General features: G+C 64.1%; 1 protein-coding gene across 2 annotated transcripts in view; it reads left to right on the plus strand.

Moving 5' to 3' along the window:
* LHX6 (LIM homeobox 6) overlaps positions 1-11690 on the plus strand; it is a 16960-nt gene continuing 5270 nt past the window's right edge. For both annotated transcript variants that reach the window (XR_011135645.1, XM_068914972.1), the window contains exons 1-9: positions 1-87; positions 618-758; positions 1082-1264; positions 1347-1468; positions 5730-5950; positions 7423-7523; positions 7610-7705; positions 9174-9348; positions 10034-10137. Coding sequence is in view for 1 of the 2 variants with exons in the window: in XM_068914972.1 (XP_068771073.1) it covers positions 19-87; positions 618-758; positions 1082-1264; positions 1347-1468; positions 5730-5950; positions 7423-7523; positions 7610-7705; positions 9174-9348; positions 10034-10137 (1212 nt within the window). In the remaining variant the exon portion in view is untranslated. The remainder of the gene's footprint in view (positions 88-617; positions 759-1081; positions 1265-1346; positions 1469-5729; positions 5951-7422; positions 7524-7609; positions 7706-9173; positions 9349-10033; positions 10138-11690) is intronic.

Raw genomic sequence — 11690 nt, forward strand, 5'->3', positions numbered from 1 at the left:
AGCGGGCGCGCCCGCCCCATGCACCGGAGCCATGAGGGCGGGCAGCCCCGCGGGCCCGGCCGCCGCGCCCCGGCCGAGCCGGGCAAGGTGAGCGCCGCTGCCGCCGTCGGGCGGGCCGGGCCGGGCCGGGCCGGGGCCGCCCCGGCGGAGCCGCCGCGCCGGGGCCGGGGCCGGGGCCGGGGCCGGGGCCGGGGCCGGGGCCGCTCGCAGCCTCCCGCGCCGAAGGGGAGGATTTTTCCATCCCGGCGCTTTCTGGGGCGTTTTGTGCTCGGCGGAGGGAGAGGGGGAAGAATTTCGATTTTTAATTACTACCATTAAAAAAATCAAATTTGCAATTCTTTGGGTGGCCTGATGGATTCCCTGATTGACAGCCGGAATTGACACTCTGGGTACCTCTTATCTCGGGCATTTACGGCAATTTCTAATTGCAGGTAGTTTGTGGGGTTTTTTCAGCGCTTTGGCTCGCATGGGAACCGAGCGATTACTTCAAGAGGCCCGGGTTAAGTGCAGGCAGGGAGAGAATTCAATCCACATTCAAATTGCTTCATTAAAGAGACGCAGCTTTTGTTGCAAAGGATTTAAATGGCCACTAGAAAGTTCTTATTTATTGTTTTGAGGCGGTTTATATAGGGTGCCCCGCGCTCGCCCGGCGCATGGAGCCGCAGCCTCCTTCTCCCGCTCTCTCCCGCAAGGTGATGCCGCCGGAGCCGCTGCCCAAGGCGAGCGCCCGCTGCCTCGACCCGCACGCCCGCGCCATGGTAAGCGGGGCCGGGGCTGCGGGAGCCGTCGGGATCCGCCGGGAGCCGCCGGGCCGGGGCTGCGGGAGCCGTCGGGATCCGCCGGGCCGGGGGCTGCGGGAGCCGTCGGGATCCACCAGGAGCCTCCGGGCCGGGGGCTGCGGGAGCCGTCGGGATCCACGGGGAGCCGCCGGGCCGGGAGCCGTCGGGATCCGCCGGGCCGGGGCTGTGGGACCGGCCGGGGCTGCGGGAGCCGTCGGGAGCCGCCGGGAGCCCGGGAAGCGCAGCGCCGGGCACGGCCGGGTCCCGTCTCACCCCCCGCCCCCCCCGCGGTGTCCCCGCAGTCGCAGCCCGACGGGGAGCCGCTGCCCGGCGCCCTGGACAAGGAGGACGCCCGCTCGGCGCCCAGCACGCCCTCCACGCCGTCCGTCTGCTCCCCGCCGTCCTCCTCCTCGTCCACGCCGTCGGCCGGCAAGAACGTGTGCTCCAGCTGCGGGCTGGAGATCCTCGACCGGTACCTGCTCAAGGTGAGCGGCGGCGGCGGGCGGCGGGCGGCGGGCGGCGGCGGCGGGCGGCGCCGGGTCTCAGCCGGCCCCTTCTCTGCCCCAGGTGAACAACCTCATCTGGCACGTCCGCTGCCTGGAGTGCTCCGTGTGCCGCACCTCGCTGCGCCAGCAGCACAGCTGCTACATCAAGAACAAGGAGATCTTCTGCAAGATGGACTACTTCAGGTAGGGCTGCGCGGGGCTGCTGCGGGTGCTGCTGCGGGTGCTGCTGCGGGTGCTGCTGCGGGTGCTGCTGCGGGTGCTGCGCGGTGCTGTGCGGTGCTGTGCGGGTGCTGCCGCGGATGCTGTGCAGGGCTATGCGATGCTGCGCGGGTGCTGTGCGGGTGCTGCGCGGCGCTGCCGCGGGTGCTGCGCGGGGCTACGCCGTGCTGCGCGGGGCTGTGCGGGGCTATGCGGTGCTGCGTGGGGCTGTGCGGGTGCTGCGCGGCGCTGCCGGCCGGGGCTCCGGGGCAGCTCCGCGGGGCTTCGCGCTCATCTTCCCTCCAGGCGAGGGAAGGTCGGATCCTGCGCGGGTGCTGGTGGGGGGGGGGGGGAAAGGCTGAAAGAGCTTTAGAGCCGCAGGCAGAGAGGCGTCCGCGGCTGCTCGGCAGCAGACGGGGCCCCTCGGCGGGGATGCGGAGGGAGGGAGCTGGGCCCGGCCGCCCCGGCTCGCTGCGAGCATCTCGGCCCCGGCGCGCTCCTCTCCCCAGCCCCTCGCCGAAGCAACTGCCGAGCTGCCTTATCCCGGCTTTTGTAAAGAAAGGGAATATGTATCTAGCTGGCTGCAAGGTGACGCGGTTTTTTAAAACCACCTCTTGCCGTGGAAGGGCACCAGAAGTGATAAAGCCGCGGTGGCGGTGGCATGTTAAAGAACTGAACCAAATTCCCGGCAGCGCGAGCCGCTCTGCCTGGCGTTTGGGCAGGGTTAAAGCCTGGCCTCGGTGGGGGACTCTCTGGGTGCTTCTCGGCTCGGTTTAGACCCGCGGTGTCCTGAAGCAAGGTGATATTTCTGGCTTTGACACTCTCTTCTGATTATAAACCTTAAACCGTGAAATCTCCCAAGAAAAGAGAGGCAGAGAGGATGGAGGATTTCTGAGCTCTTCATTAGGGTTTAAATAATTATCCGAGCCCCCAGCTCTGACTCTTCCCCATCTCGGCACGACGAGGAAATATGGTTTGCCCCCAGGAGGAAGGGGAAATTCAAGGCAGGAAATGAGAATGACCCTGGCGGGGAGCGGGGCGCCGGGCAGCTCCGTCCCGCCGCTGCCGCGCTGCCCTTTCGGGCGGTTTTCGGGGGGGGGGGAAGCGCTCTAAGCAGGGTGCGCGCTGAAGAAGAGGAGGAAATTGTTTTATATTCCTGTGGTGCTCGCTACTGCAAGGGTCTCCAGCTCCCTCCTAAATTATGGGCCGGCCCCTGGGGCCGCTGCGCCCCGCTCGCAGGTGCGCGGCGCGGGGCGGCCGCGGGGTCTGCGCTCGGCGGAGGCGGCCGGCTCGGGGCCCCGGGGCCGCCGCGCCGGGCTGGGCTCCGTCCTGAGACCCCGCGCAGCTTTGGGTCCTCGGGGGCTGTTTTGTTGGAAAACTGTAGTTTTCGGTCGTTTCACCAAAATCTCCTCCTCCCTCGGCAAGGAGCTTTCGGCAAGTCTAAGGCACCGTTGTGCCGTTCCAGAGCGCTTCCAGCGCTTCTCGTTAACTAGTAACCGTTCCGATGTCATTAACGGTTTTGTTTCAATGAAAGCTCTTTCCCATCGCTGTTTTAAAGTAGCAAACTGAGCCTTTCAGTCGCCTTTGAGACGCGCAGTGAACAAATTCGGTGGGAAATAAATGATTTTAGACAGAAAATCCTGGCGGAGCACCCTGCGCGCAGGTGCCTGCGCGCCCCGCGACGGGCGCAGCCAGGCGCCGGGTGCCGCGGCCGCGACGCCAACCGCAAACGAAAACCGCGGAGGGCTCCGCGGGGCGCGCGGCCGGCTCTGCCGGCGGCGCGCAGGGGGTGGCGGCCCCCGAACCTGCCTTGCCTGGCGCGGAAAAAGAGCTTTTTTATTGTTTGGAGAAGGGGGGGAATTTTGCTCTCGGGTCGCAGCGCCGGGGACCGGCCGGGCCGGCCGTTGCGCGCCGCTGCGCGCTGCCCCTCGGCGGCGCCCGGGCTCGCGGCGCGGGGAGGTGCGCTGAGTGCGCGCGGGCTCAGGCGGCGCCGGCGGCTCCCCGCGCAGCCCGGTCCCGCCGCGGCCGCGGGGCCCAGGCGTCCGGGCGGGGGGGAGCAGCCCGGCTCGGCTCGGCTGGGCTCGCAGCAGCCGCCGCCGCCGGGCCGCTCCGCGGTGATGGCTGCGCCGAGCAGCCCGGAGCCCGGCTCGGCCCCGCCGCCCCCGGCTGCGTCTCCCCTCTCCCGGCCGGGGGGCGAGTGTCCCCCCAGCCCCCAGGCTGGCGAAGGCGCCCGTGAGCCTGACGCCCGGCTGGCGCCGTGGGCACCCGTGCATGGCAAAAGCCGACCCTTTAGAGCCCCCCCTCTGCCCCCCCCTCCTTTTTTCAGCAGATGAAGCGTGTTCGTTAAGAGCAGAGCAGCGAAGCCGGCGCAGCACGTGGGGGGCTCGTGCGCCGAGGCGGACGGCGGGACGCGCGGGGGGCCCGGCACCCGTCGGCACCCTCCCCGGGCAGCGAAGCGCCGGCCGGCCGAGGGGAGCGGCGCTCGCCGGCACCCGGCTGCGGCCTTCGCCCGGCCACCATCGGGCGCCCGCCAGCGGCACGTGCCCCGGTCAAGGCCGAGGTCTCGGGCCGGATGCGCGCATCCGCCGCCGGCAGCGCCCGGCGGCCTCGTGCCCGCCTTAGCAGGGGTCCTTGCGGCAGGCGGCTCGCGGCGGCCCCGCGGGCAGGGACCGCGGCCAGCGCCGGCGGCGGCGGCGTCTTCCCCGCAGGGTCTCCCGCGGGGCCGGGGAGGGCCGCGCGGCTCCCCCACGGCGGCACCTCGCCTCTTCCCGCGCTTCCCCGCGTGCGAACACCGTTCGCTCCCCCACGGCAGCTGCCCAGGCCGGCGCCGGCCCCCGGCCCGAGAGCCCTGTCCGTGCCGCCCGGCCCCCCGAGCCCTTCGACTCGCAGCAGCGATCGCTGCTTCGAAATAAAAAATGAATGCAGCTCTTTTGTTTGTGCGTGTGCAGAGAGGAGCTGGCCCGGCGTCAGCGTGCAGCGCTCCCATCTGAAGCGAATTAGCGAAGTCTCTGAGCTGAGGCTGAGCCGTTTCAGCCCAGCGCTGTCCTCTCCAGGGCCGCCCTGCTTGCTTTTTCTTTTTCTTTTTTTTTTTTCCGCCTCTTTTTGGTCAACTCTGGTCCAGCTGAAAAATTCAACCCTTTTCCTTTCCTCCCGGATAGTTTTGCAATTAGTAATGGCAGCGTCGGGCAGGCTCGGCGCCGGCGCGGAGGCGCTGCGGGCGCTGGGGCCGCTCCGCGCCGCCGGGCCGGGCCGGGGCTGCGGCGCGTGGGGCGCCTGCGGCCGCCTCGACGGCCGAGCGACGGCGGCAGTGCTCGAGCGGCAGTCGGGGCCGGGCGGGTTTGGGGGGGCTCCGCCGGAGCAGCGCCCACCCGGCCCCCGGCTCTGCCGCCGCTGCCGCCGCTGATTTTTCTTTTCATTTCATGTAATTGTTTTTTTTTTTAAACAACAGTAGGAATAAAACGGCGCGGGAGCAGGCGGGCGCGTGGAGGAGGCTCCTCCGCCGCCGCCGTCCCGAGCGCCTGGTCCGCCCCCGCCCGACAAACGCGGCTTTTCAGGCGCCGAGCCGGGGCCCAGCTCTCGGGCGCGCGGCGCCGGCCGCCGGCTCTGCGCTGGGCAGCTCTCTGGCGCAAGCAGATCGGCTGCGCGCACCGTCGCCTCGCAGCGAAGGGACCCCCCTTCCGCGCCGGCCCGCGCTGCGGCCGAAAACAGATGTTTCGGTTTATCGGACTAGGGGAAAAGCGGCTCTAACGGCGTTTCCATCCGAGTGTCGTGTTGCCGGTTATCAAAATAAAAAGGCCATGAACGCGGGAAGTGATTCACTCCGCCGCATGACCCCAGCGCTCGCCTGCCTCTGCCTGCCCCGGCCCCGGGCGCTGTCCTGTCCGGCGGTGCGTCCCCGTCCGGTGGTGCGTCCCCGTCCCACGTGGCAGTGCGTCCCCGCGCGATGGAGCATCCCTGTCCTGCGTGGCGGTGCATCGCCATCCCGCGCGGTGTGTGTCCCTGTCCAGTGGTGCATCCTCATCCCCGTCCGGCGGTGCGTCCCCGTCCGGCGGTGCGTCCCCGTCCTGCATGGCGGTGCGTCCCTGTCCGGCGGTGCGTCCCTGTCCGGCGGTGCGTCCCCGTCCTGCATGGCGGTGCGTCCCCGTCCGGCGGTGCGTCCCCGTCCCGCAGGACTCTGCTCCGTCCCCGGCCCCGCGCCGGCGGGTGCCGCCTCCCCTCTCACCCCGACTTTCCCCTCTTCCCGCAGCCGCTTCGGTACCAAGTGCGCCCGCTGCGGCCGGCAGATCTACGCCAGCGACTGGGTGCGGCGGGCCCGCGGCAACGCCTACCACCTCGCCTGCTTCGCCTGCTTCTCCTGCAAGCGGCAGCTCTCCACCGGCGAGGAGTTCGGCCTGGTGGAGGAGAAGGTGCTCTGCCGCATCCACTACGACACCATGATCGAGAACCTCAAGCGAGCGGCCGAAAACGGTACGGGGCGCGCGGAGATGCCGGCGGGCAGCGCCGGGCCGGGCCCTGCAGAGGGGCTAATCCTGCCCTGGCACCCGGAGTCGGTGAGACGGGAAAGCTGGCGGGGGGACAAGCCGTCCCCGGGGCTTGGCAGCGGCCCCCGGGCCGGCCCCCCGGCGAGCCCCACGCCGCCGGGACGGCGCAGCCCAGCAGCTCACTTCCACCTTCCTGGCGGCCCGACGAGGCTCGGCCTTCGCCGGGGCTGGCCGAGAGCTGCCGCGTGCTGGCAGGGCGGCAGGAGGCGGCCCGGGCTCCCCGCTAGCCCGGCTGGCGCTGCGGGAGCCCAGGCTGCGCGAGGGGCCGCTGGGCCCGGGGCGGCCGCAGAGCCTCAGCCCCGGCGGGGGCATCGGGGCCTCTGAGCAGCTCCTCTTCTCCCGAGGAGCTGAGGCAGCTTGAAGTCATTGAAGCGTCGACTTCAAACGACCATCATTAGGCTTCAGAGTTAAAATCGCCAGCAATAAATGCTGCTGCCGACTCGGGGCCCCCGTGGTGCCCGCTCGGCCCTGCGGCGGGCTCTGCGCTCCCGGGGCACCGGGAGGGGGTCTGGGGAGGCGGGTGACCGCGGTCTCCGGCAGCCGGAGGAGCGGGAAGCCGCGCCGGGCAGCGAGGGCCGTCCTCGGCCAGCGCCGGGCGCTCTGCGGGGCGGCGGGCTCGAGGGGCCGGGCTGCGCCGGGGAGGACGCGCCGCGGCCCGGCCCGGCCCGCGCGGGAGCTATCAGCAACCTGACGTGCAAATAATCAGCGTTTCTGCTGCCGGGGCTGGGCAGCGCCGCGCGCGGCCGAGGGGCCGGGGGCGCCGCCGGGGGCCGCGCCGCCTGCGGAGCCGGGGGGCCGCCCGCCCGCCCGCCCCGGTAATCACCCAGCGATTTCGCCGGCACATGAGGTTTTACATGCAAGGAAAATAAACAGCTGTTGCCCCAGTCGCAGTCCCATTCATCACCCCGAGGGAAGGAGTCAAACCCTGCGAGAAAGTCCTTCAACTCCAGCCAAGACAATCGGCGGCCGGTCCAGCTCGCCGCGCGGCCGCCGGCTGAGCCGGCGCATCCCGGGGCCGGGCCGCGCGCCGCTGCCCGGCGCCTCCTGGGGCGCTTGGCCGTGCCCCGCGCCGGCCGGGCGCCGAGGGGCCCCGCTCTCCCCGTCTGCTGCGCCCGCCGCGTCCTGCCGGCTCTGCTGGGGAAGGGGCCGCCGGGGCGCGCCGGCCCCCGAGGGAGGGTGCCGTGCTGCGCTGGGGGGGGGGCACGCGGGGGCCCGGCCGCCCTTCGCCCCGGGGCGCCCCACCGTCGCGCGGAGAGGCGGTTTGCAGCGCTCGGGTTTCCGACCCGTAGCAGCCCCGTCGCTGCCCTGGCCGGGGCGGGCAGGCAGCGCGCTTTCGGCAAGCTCTGCCCCCGCCTTTCCCACCGCTGGGCGCCCGCCGTCACCGCTTCTCTCCCGCAGGCAACGGGCTCACGCTGGAGGGGGCCGTGCCCTCGGAGCAGGACAGCCAGCCCAAGCCCGCCAAGAGGGCCCGCACCTCCTTCACCGCCGAGCAGCTGCAGGTAGCGGGGCCGGCCGGGGCGGCGGGCAGCGGCGCGCCTGCCCCCGCCGCCGCCCGGCCTCACCGCCCGCTCCCTCTGCCCGCCAGGTCATGCAGGCGCAGTTCGCTCAGGACAACAACCCCGACGCCCAGACGCTCCAGAAGCTCGCCGACATGACGGGGCTGAGCCGCAGAGTCATCCAGGTGAGGCCCCGGCCCTTCTCCAGTCTTCTCTCTTGCGCCGCGCAGTGAAAAAAAAGACGCTGCCCCCAGCCTGCCCGAACCAGTTCAAGAAAACTGCCTGCGACACGCCGCCCGGCGCCCCTTTGCTTCGTCGCGGCACACCAGGCCGGCCCGCCGCCCGGCCTCTCGCCGAGAGCGGCCCCGGGCGCGAAGGCGCTCGGCCCCCTGCCCCGCGCGGCCGCCGGGAGCCGGCCAAGCGAGCCTGCCCCGCGAGAGGTCGAGCCTGAGGGGCTGCCAGACCAACGACGTTTTGCAGCCCCGGGAGAAGCTCGTGGAGATCCCGGCAGCGGCTGCAGCAAAGTCCCCGGGCTCGGGCTGCGTACGAGGGAAGGGAAAGCAAAACGGCAGGGGCCGGGATAAAAATGTGTGCAAATCCCTGTGCAAATCCCAGCTTGCAGTTCCCGCAGTCGTCCCAGCTGTGGCCCCTGCTGCAGTTCGATTCCTCACTTTACTGTTCTGCTAACATACTTTCTGAATACAATAAGAAACACGAACAATTAAAGCGAACTTGGAGCTTTCATCCAGGATCGTCTTGCCAAAGACTCATCTAAATTTCTGGTGTGTGAAAATCTGGCTCACGTCTCAGTTATTGAGATCCTTCAATTAGCTAAAGACCAAGTATTTTTTAATGTGGACATTTTTTAAAGGTGCTTTGGGCAGGAAACAATTTGTCAAAGGCTTGCGGCTGTTTCCTTCGCTGCGATCCAGTCCGCGCGGCCTCCGGGAGTTTCCCTTCGCCGCGAGCTGTCGAACGCTTTTACTCCCAGCTATCTTCAGAAATTAAAACATAAGAAAGAAAACAGAAAACCTGGCATTAAAAACAACAACAAAAAGGCAACTGAGCCCCCCAGGTTTTAGCTCGACAGCAGAATCCCCTAGCTGTTCTTCCAGCTAAAAGGCGTGAGCTTTGGTAAGGATCAGTCAGCTGGAACAGGTCTGTATCCTATGACCCTGACCTTCATTTTCTCTGCTTTAGCGTTGTGCTGGCACGGTTTTCGAATGTGATAAAACATCAGTGATTAACACGACATCAGGATTATCTTCCCTAAAGGCCTATCTTCTCCTAGTCTGAGCTTTTCCTTGGTTTTGTGCCCCTTTGTCTCTTACCTTGTCTACTCAGATGTAGCCCTCAGCTGATCAGAGCAGGGCTCTTAGGCCAGGCTAGCTGGGTTTGAAGGTTAAAGTCCAAGTAAGACTCGCCCAAATCCTTCATGCCCGAGTTACTGCTGCAATGGAGGACCTGTAGAGAGCCCGCTCTGGCCGTGGATGGGCAGGAGAGCACTAGCAAGAAATTATTTCAGTGTTCAGATTTCTGACTACGGCTGATTCCCTTTGAACGAGATAGTCGTCTTGGGGTCTTTGCAAATGAGCGTGTTTCGGACCAAATATCTCTTCACCCAGATAGTGGTTGTTTCTCTCGGTGTTTCAGGTTTGGTTTCAAAACTGCCGAGCACGCCATAAAAAACACACGCCGCAGCACACGGTGCCGCCCTCTGGAGCACCCCCATCCCGCATCCCCTCCTCGCTCCCCGATGACATTCACTACTCCCCCTTCAGCAGCCCGGAGAGGGCCAGGATGGTAACCCTGCACGGCTACATCGAAAGTAAGCGGGGCTGGAGGGAGGGTCGCCGCCCAAGGCCGGGATGGGCTCTGGTGCCGGGTGGGCTTGGTCTGGCCGGGAGCAGCGGGATGCTGGGCTGGGAGCTGGTGACAGCGCGTTGGGCATGCCCGTGCTCATGGGCACCAGTGGTGCGTGCATTCTTCCATTTCATGGCCTGAAAGACTTTGCCCTTTGGGGAGTTTTGAAGGGCCCCTTGACTGGGAAGTCCCAAATACCTCTTCCTTGAGGATGCCTCATCCCCAAGGGAGACACCGCATTGGTTTTACTTTATTGGTCATTATCTCTCCTTATGTTCTCTTTTGTCATGGAGAACGGGCATGACCGGGGCTTGTTTAGCTTGGTAGTCAGGTGCTCACCTTCCTGTTCACAAGACCAAAGTTGCTTTTTCTAATAATTCCCGGTGGCAAGGAGTCACTGCCCAAGCGGGGGACAGCTCTGGTCCCTGCTGGTTTGCCAGGCTGGAGCATTTCAGTTACGTGGGACTTGCAGGCTTCCCCCTCACCCACCCGGGTCTCAGGGAAACGCTGCTCCTGTTAAGCCTCTGCTTGATCTACCAGCTACCTCTCACGGGTGCCCTGAGATGTTCCTGGCCTGGGAGCCCGCCGCGGAGGCTGGAGGGCTTGTGCCATTGGCAGCAACAGAGGCTGAAGCCTCTTCTCATCCACAGGTCAGGTACAGTGTGGACAAGTGCACTGCAGACTCCCCTACACCGCGCCGCCGGTGCACCTCAAAGCGGACATGGAAGGACCACTATCTAACAGGGGTGAGAAGGTAATTGCAGTCCCTGTTTCAGGCTTTGGGCTCAAACCTCAGTTGTAGCAAAGATTTTTTTGTATCGTGTCATTGCCGCTGCCTCCTTTTGACCACATCACTGCTTCTCCATAGCCTTGGGCAGCTGTCAGCAGTTTGTCTGTGTCTGCTTTATTTTGGTGGCCCTAGATTGATGTGCCAACTGCTGATAAAAATGCTGTCAATTTGTTCTTCACTGAATACTCCTCCTTGTTGGGATGTGCTGGGATGCTCTGCTTGGATTCCTGGAAGTATTTTGATATCTTCCTGCCTGAACTCCTCTTTATCTTCCCTTTCTATATGGCAATGCGCTTCCTTCTCCTGCTCGGTTACTCAGCTCTCGGAGCACTCTGTCAATGCTAACAGTGAACGGCTGTTAATAACTGAGCAGGGAGGACCTTTGCCATGTGCTGACTTTCCAGTTTTCCATGAGTTAACATGAAAGATACATTTCTTGGGGATTCCAGTATTGCTTAAAAAATAACAACTGCCTGTTACAAGGTCTTTAGGAGAAATGTTATTTCGCAACCTCTGGCTAGGAAACACTATTGCATATCAATATTTTTCTGTTGAACACTCAGTATTTGTCCTTTCTAACACACAGTTCATTTCACTTCTGAAACTGCATATCCATGCTTAGGCTCAGAAGACTTTATTTAGGAATCCAGTTAAGTGGCTTCATTTTGAAAAACATGGAGCATTTGGCAACTGTTTTTGTTTCAGCTTTTGTCTTTACTTTTAGAAGTTATCAGCTTTCCTCTTTCCACATCTCTCTCTATTCAGTGCAGCAACCCTAGATTATTGAGTGCTGTTTTGATAAGCACAAGCAGGGGCACAGCAAAGTTACTTTTTCAGTTTAAATGCTACCATTTTATCATGATATCTACACAACAAAAACTTGAGATTTTCCAAAAAATTATACCATGGCCTTGGTCCTGATTCTGTCATTCAAAGAAACTTCATTGCGGCGACTAGTTTCTGTCATTTAAATGCAGCTACGTTCTTGCAAATGTTGCAGGACTGGAGCTGCCCCTGAAACAAATTACTTTTTCAAGGGATCACTTTCACGTTGAATTCCTGAAGCAGTATCTTTTTCCATTCAAAATTTTTTAAATTTGTTAAATACAATGATAGTTAAAATCCTGGAGAAACCTATGTAAGCAATGAGTCTCTGTCTCCCTCTGCACAGAGAGGAGCACGCGCGTCTCCGCTCCTCTCGGTGCGCCCAGCACGTGCGAGTGGCGGTGGTGTTTGCCTGGTGGCATACGGAGCGAAGCGGAGCAGCGACCGCTTCCCCAGCCGCAGGAGAGGGCAGGTAGCACCTGCGGGGCAGCCAGGTTGAATGCGTGACCCACTGTTTGAGGGAAACCTGTAATGATTAACAAACGAGGTGGATAGATTAAGGATAGTTGATATTGATCTTAATCTTTTTGGTAGCTGTTGTAGAGGATATCACAGAGCAAATAAAATAACTGCTGGTTGCCATTTGTCGTATAGTATCATACAATTTTACAGCTAAATATCTGCCTGTTGGT

This window comes from Struthio camelus, chromosome 20 (genome assembly GCF_040807025.1).
Source record: "Struthio camelus isolate bStrCam1 chromosome 20, bStrCam1.hap1, whole genome shotgun sequence".
NCBI lineage: Eukaryota > Metazoa > Chordata > Aves > Struthioniformes > Struthionidae > Struthio > Struthio camelus.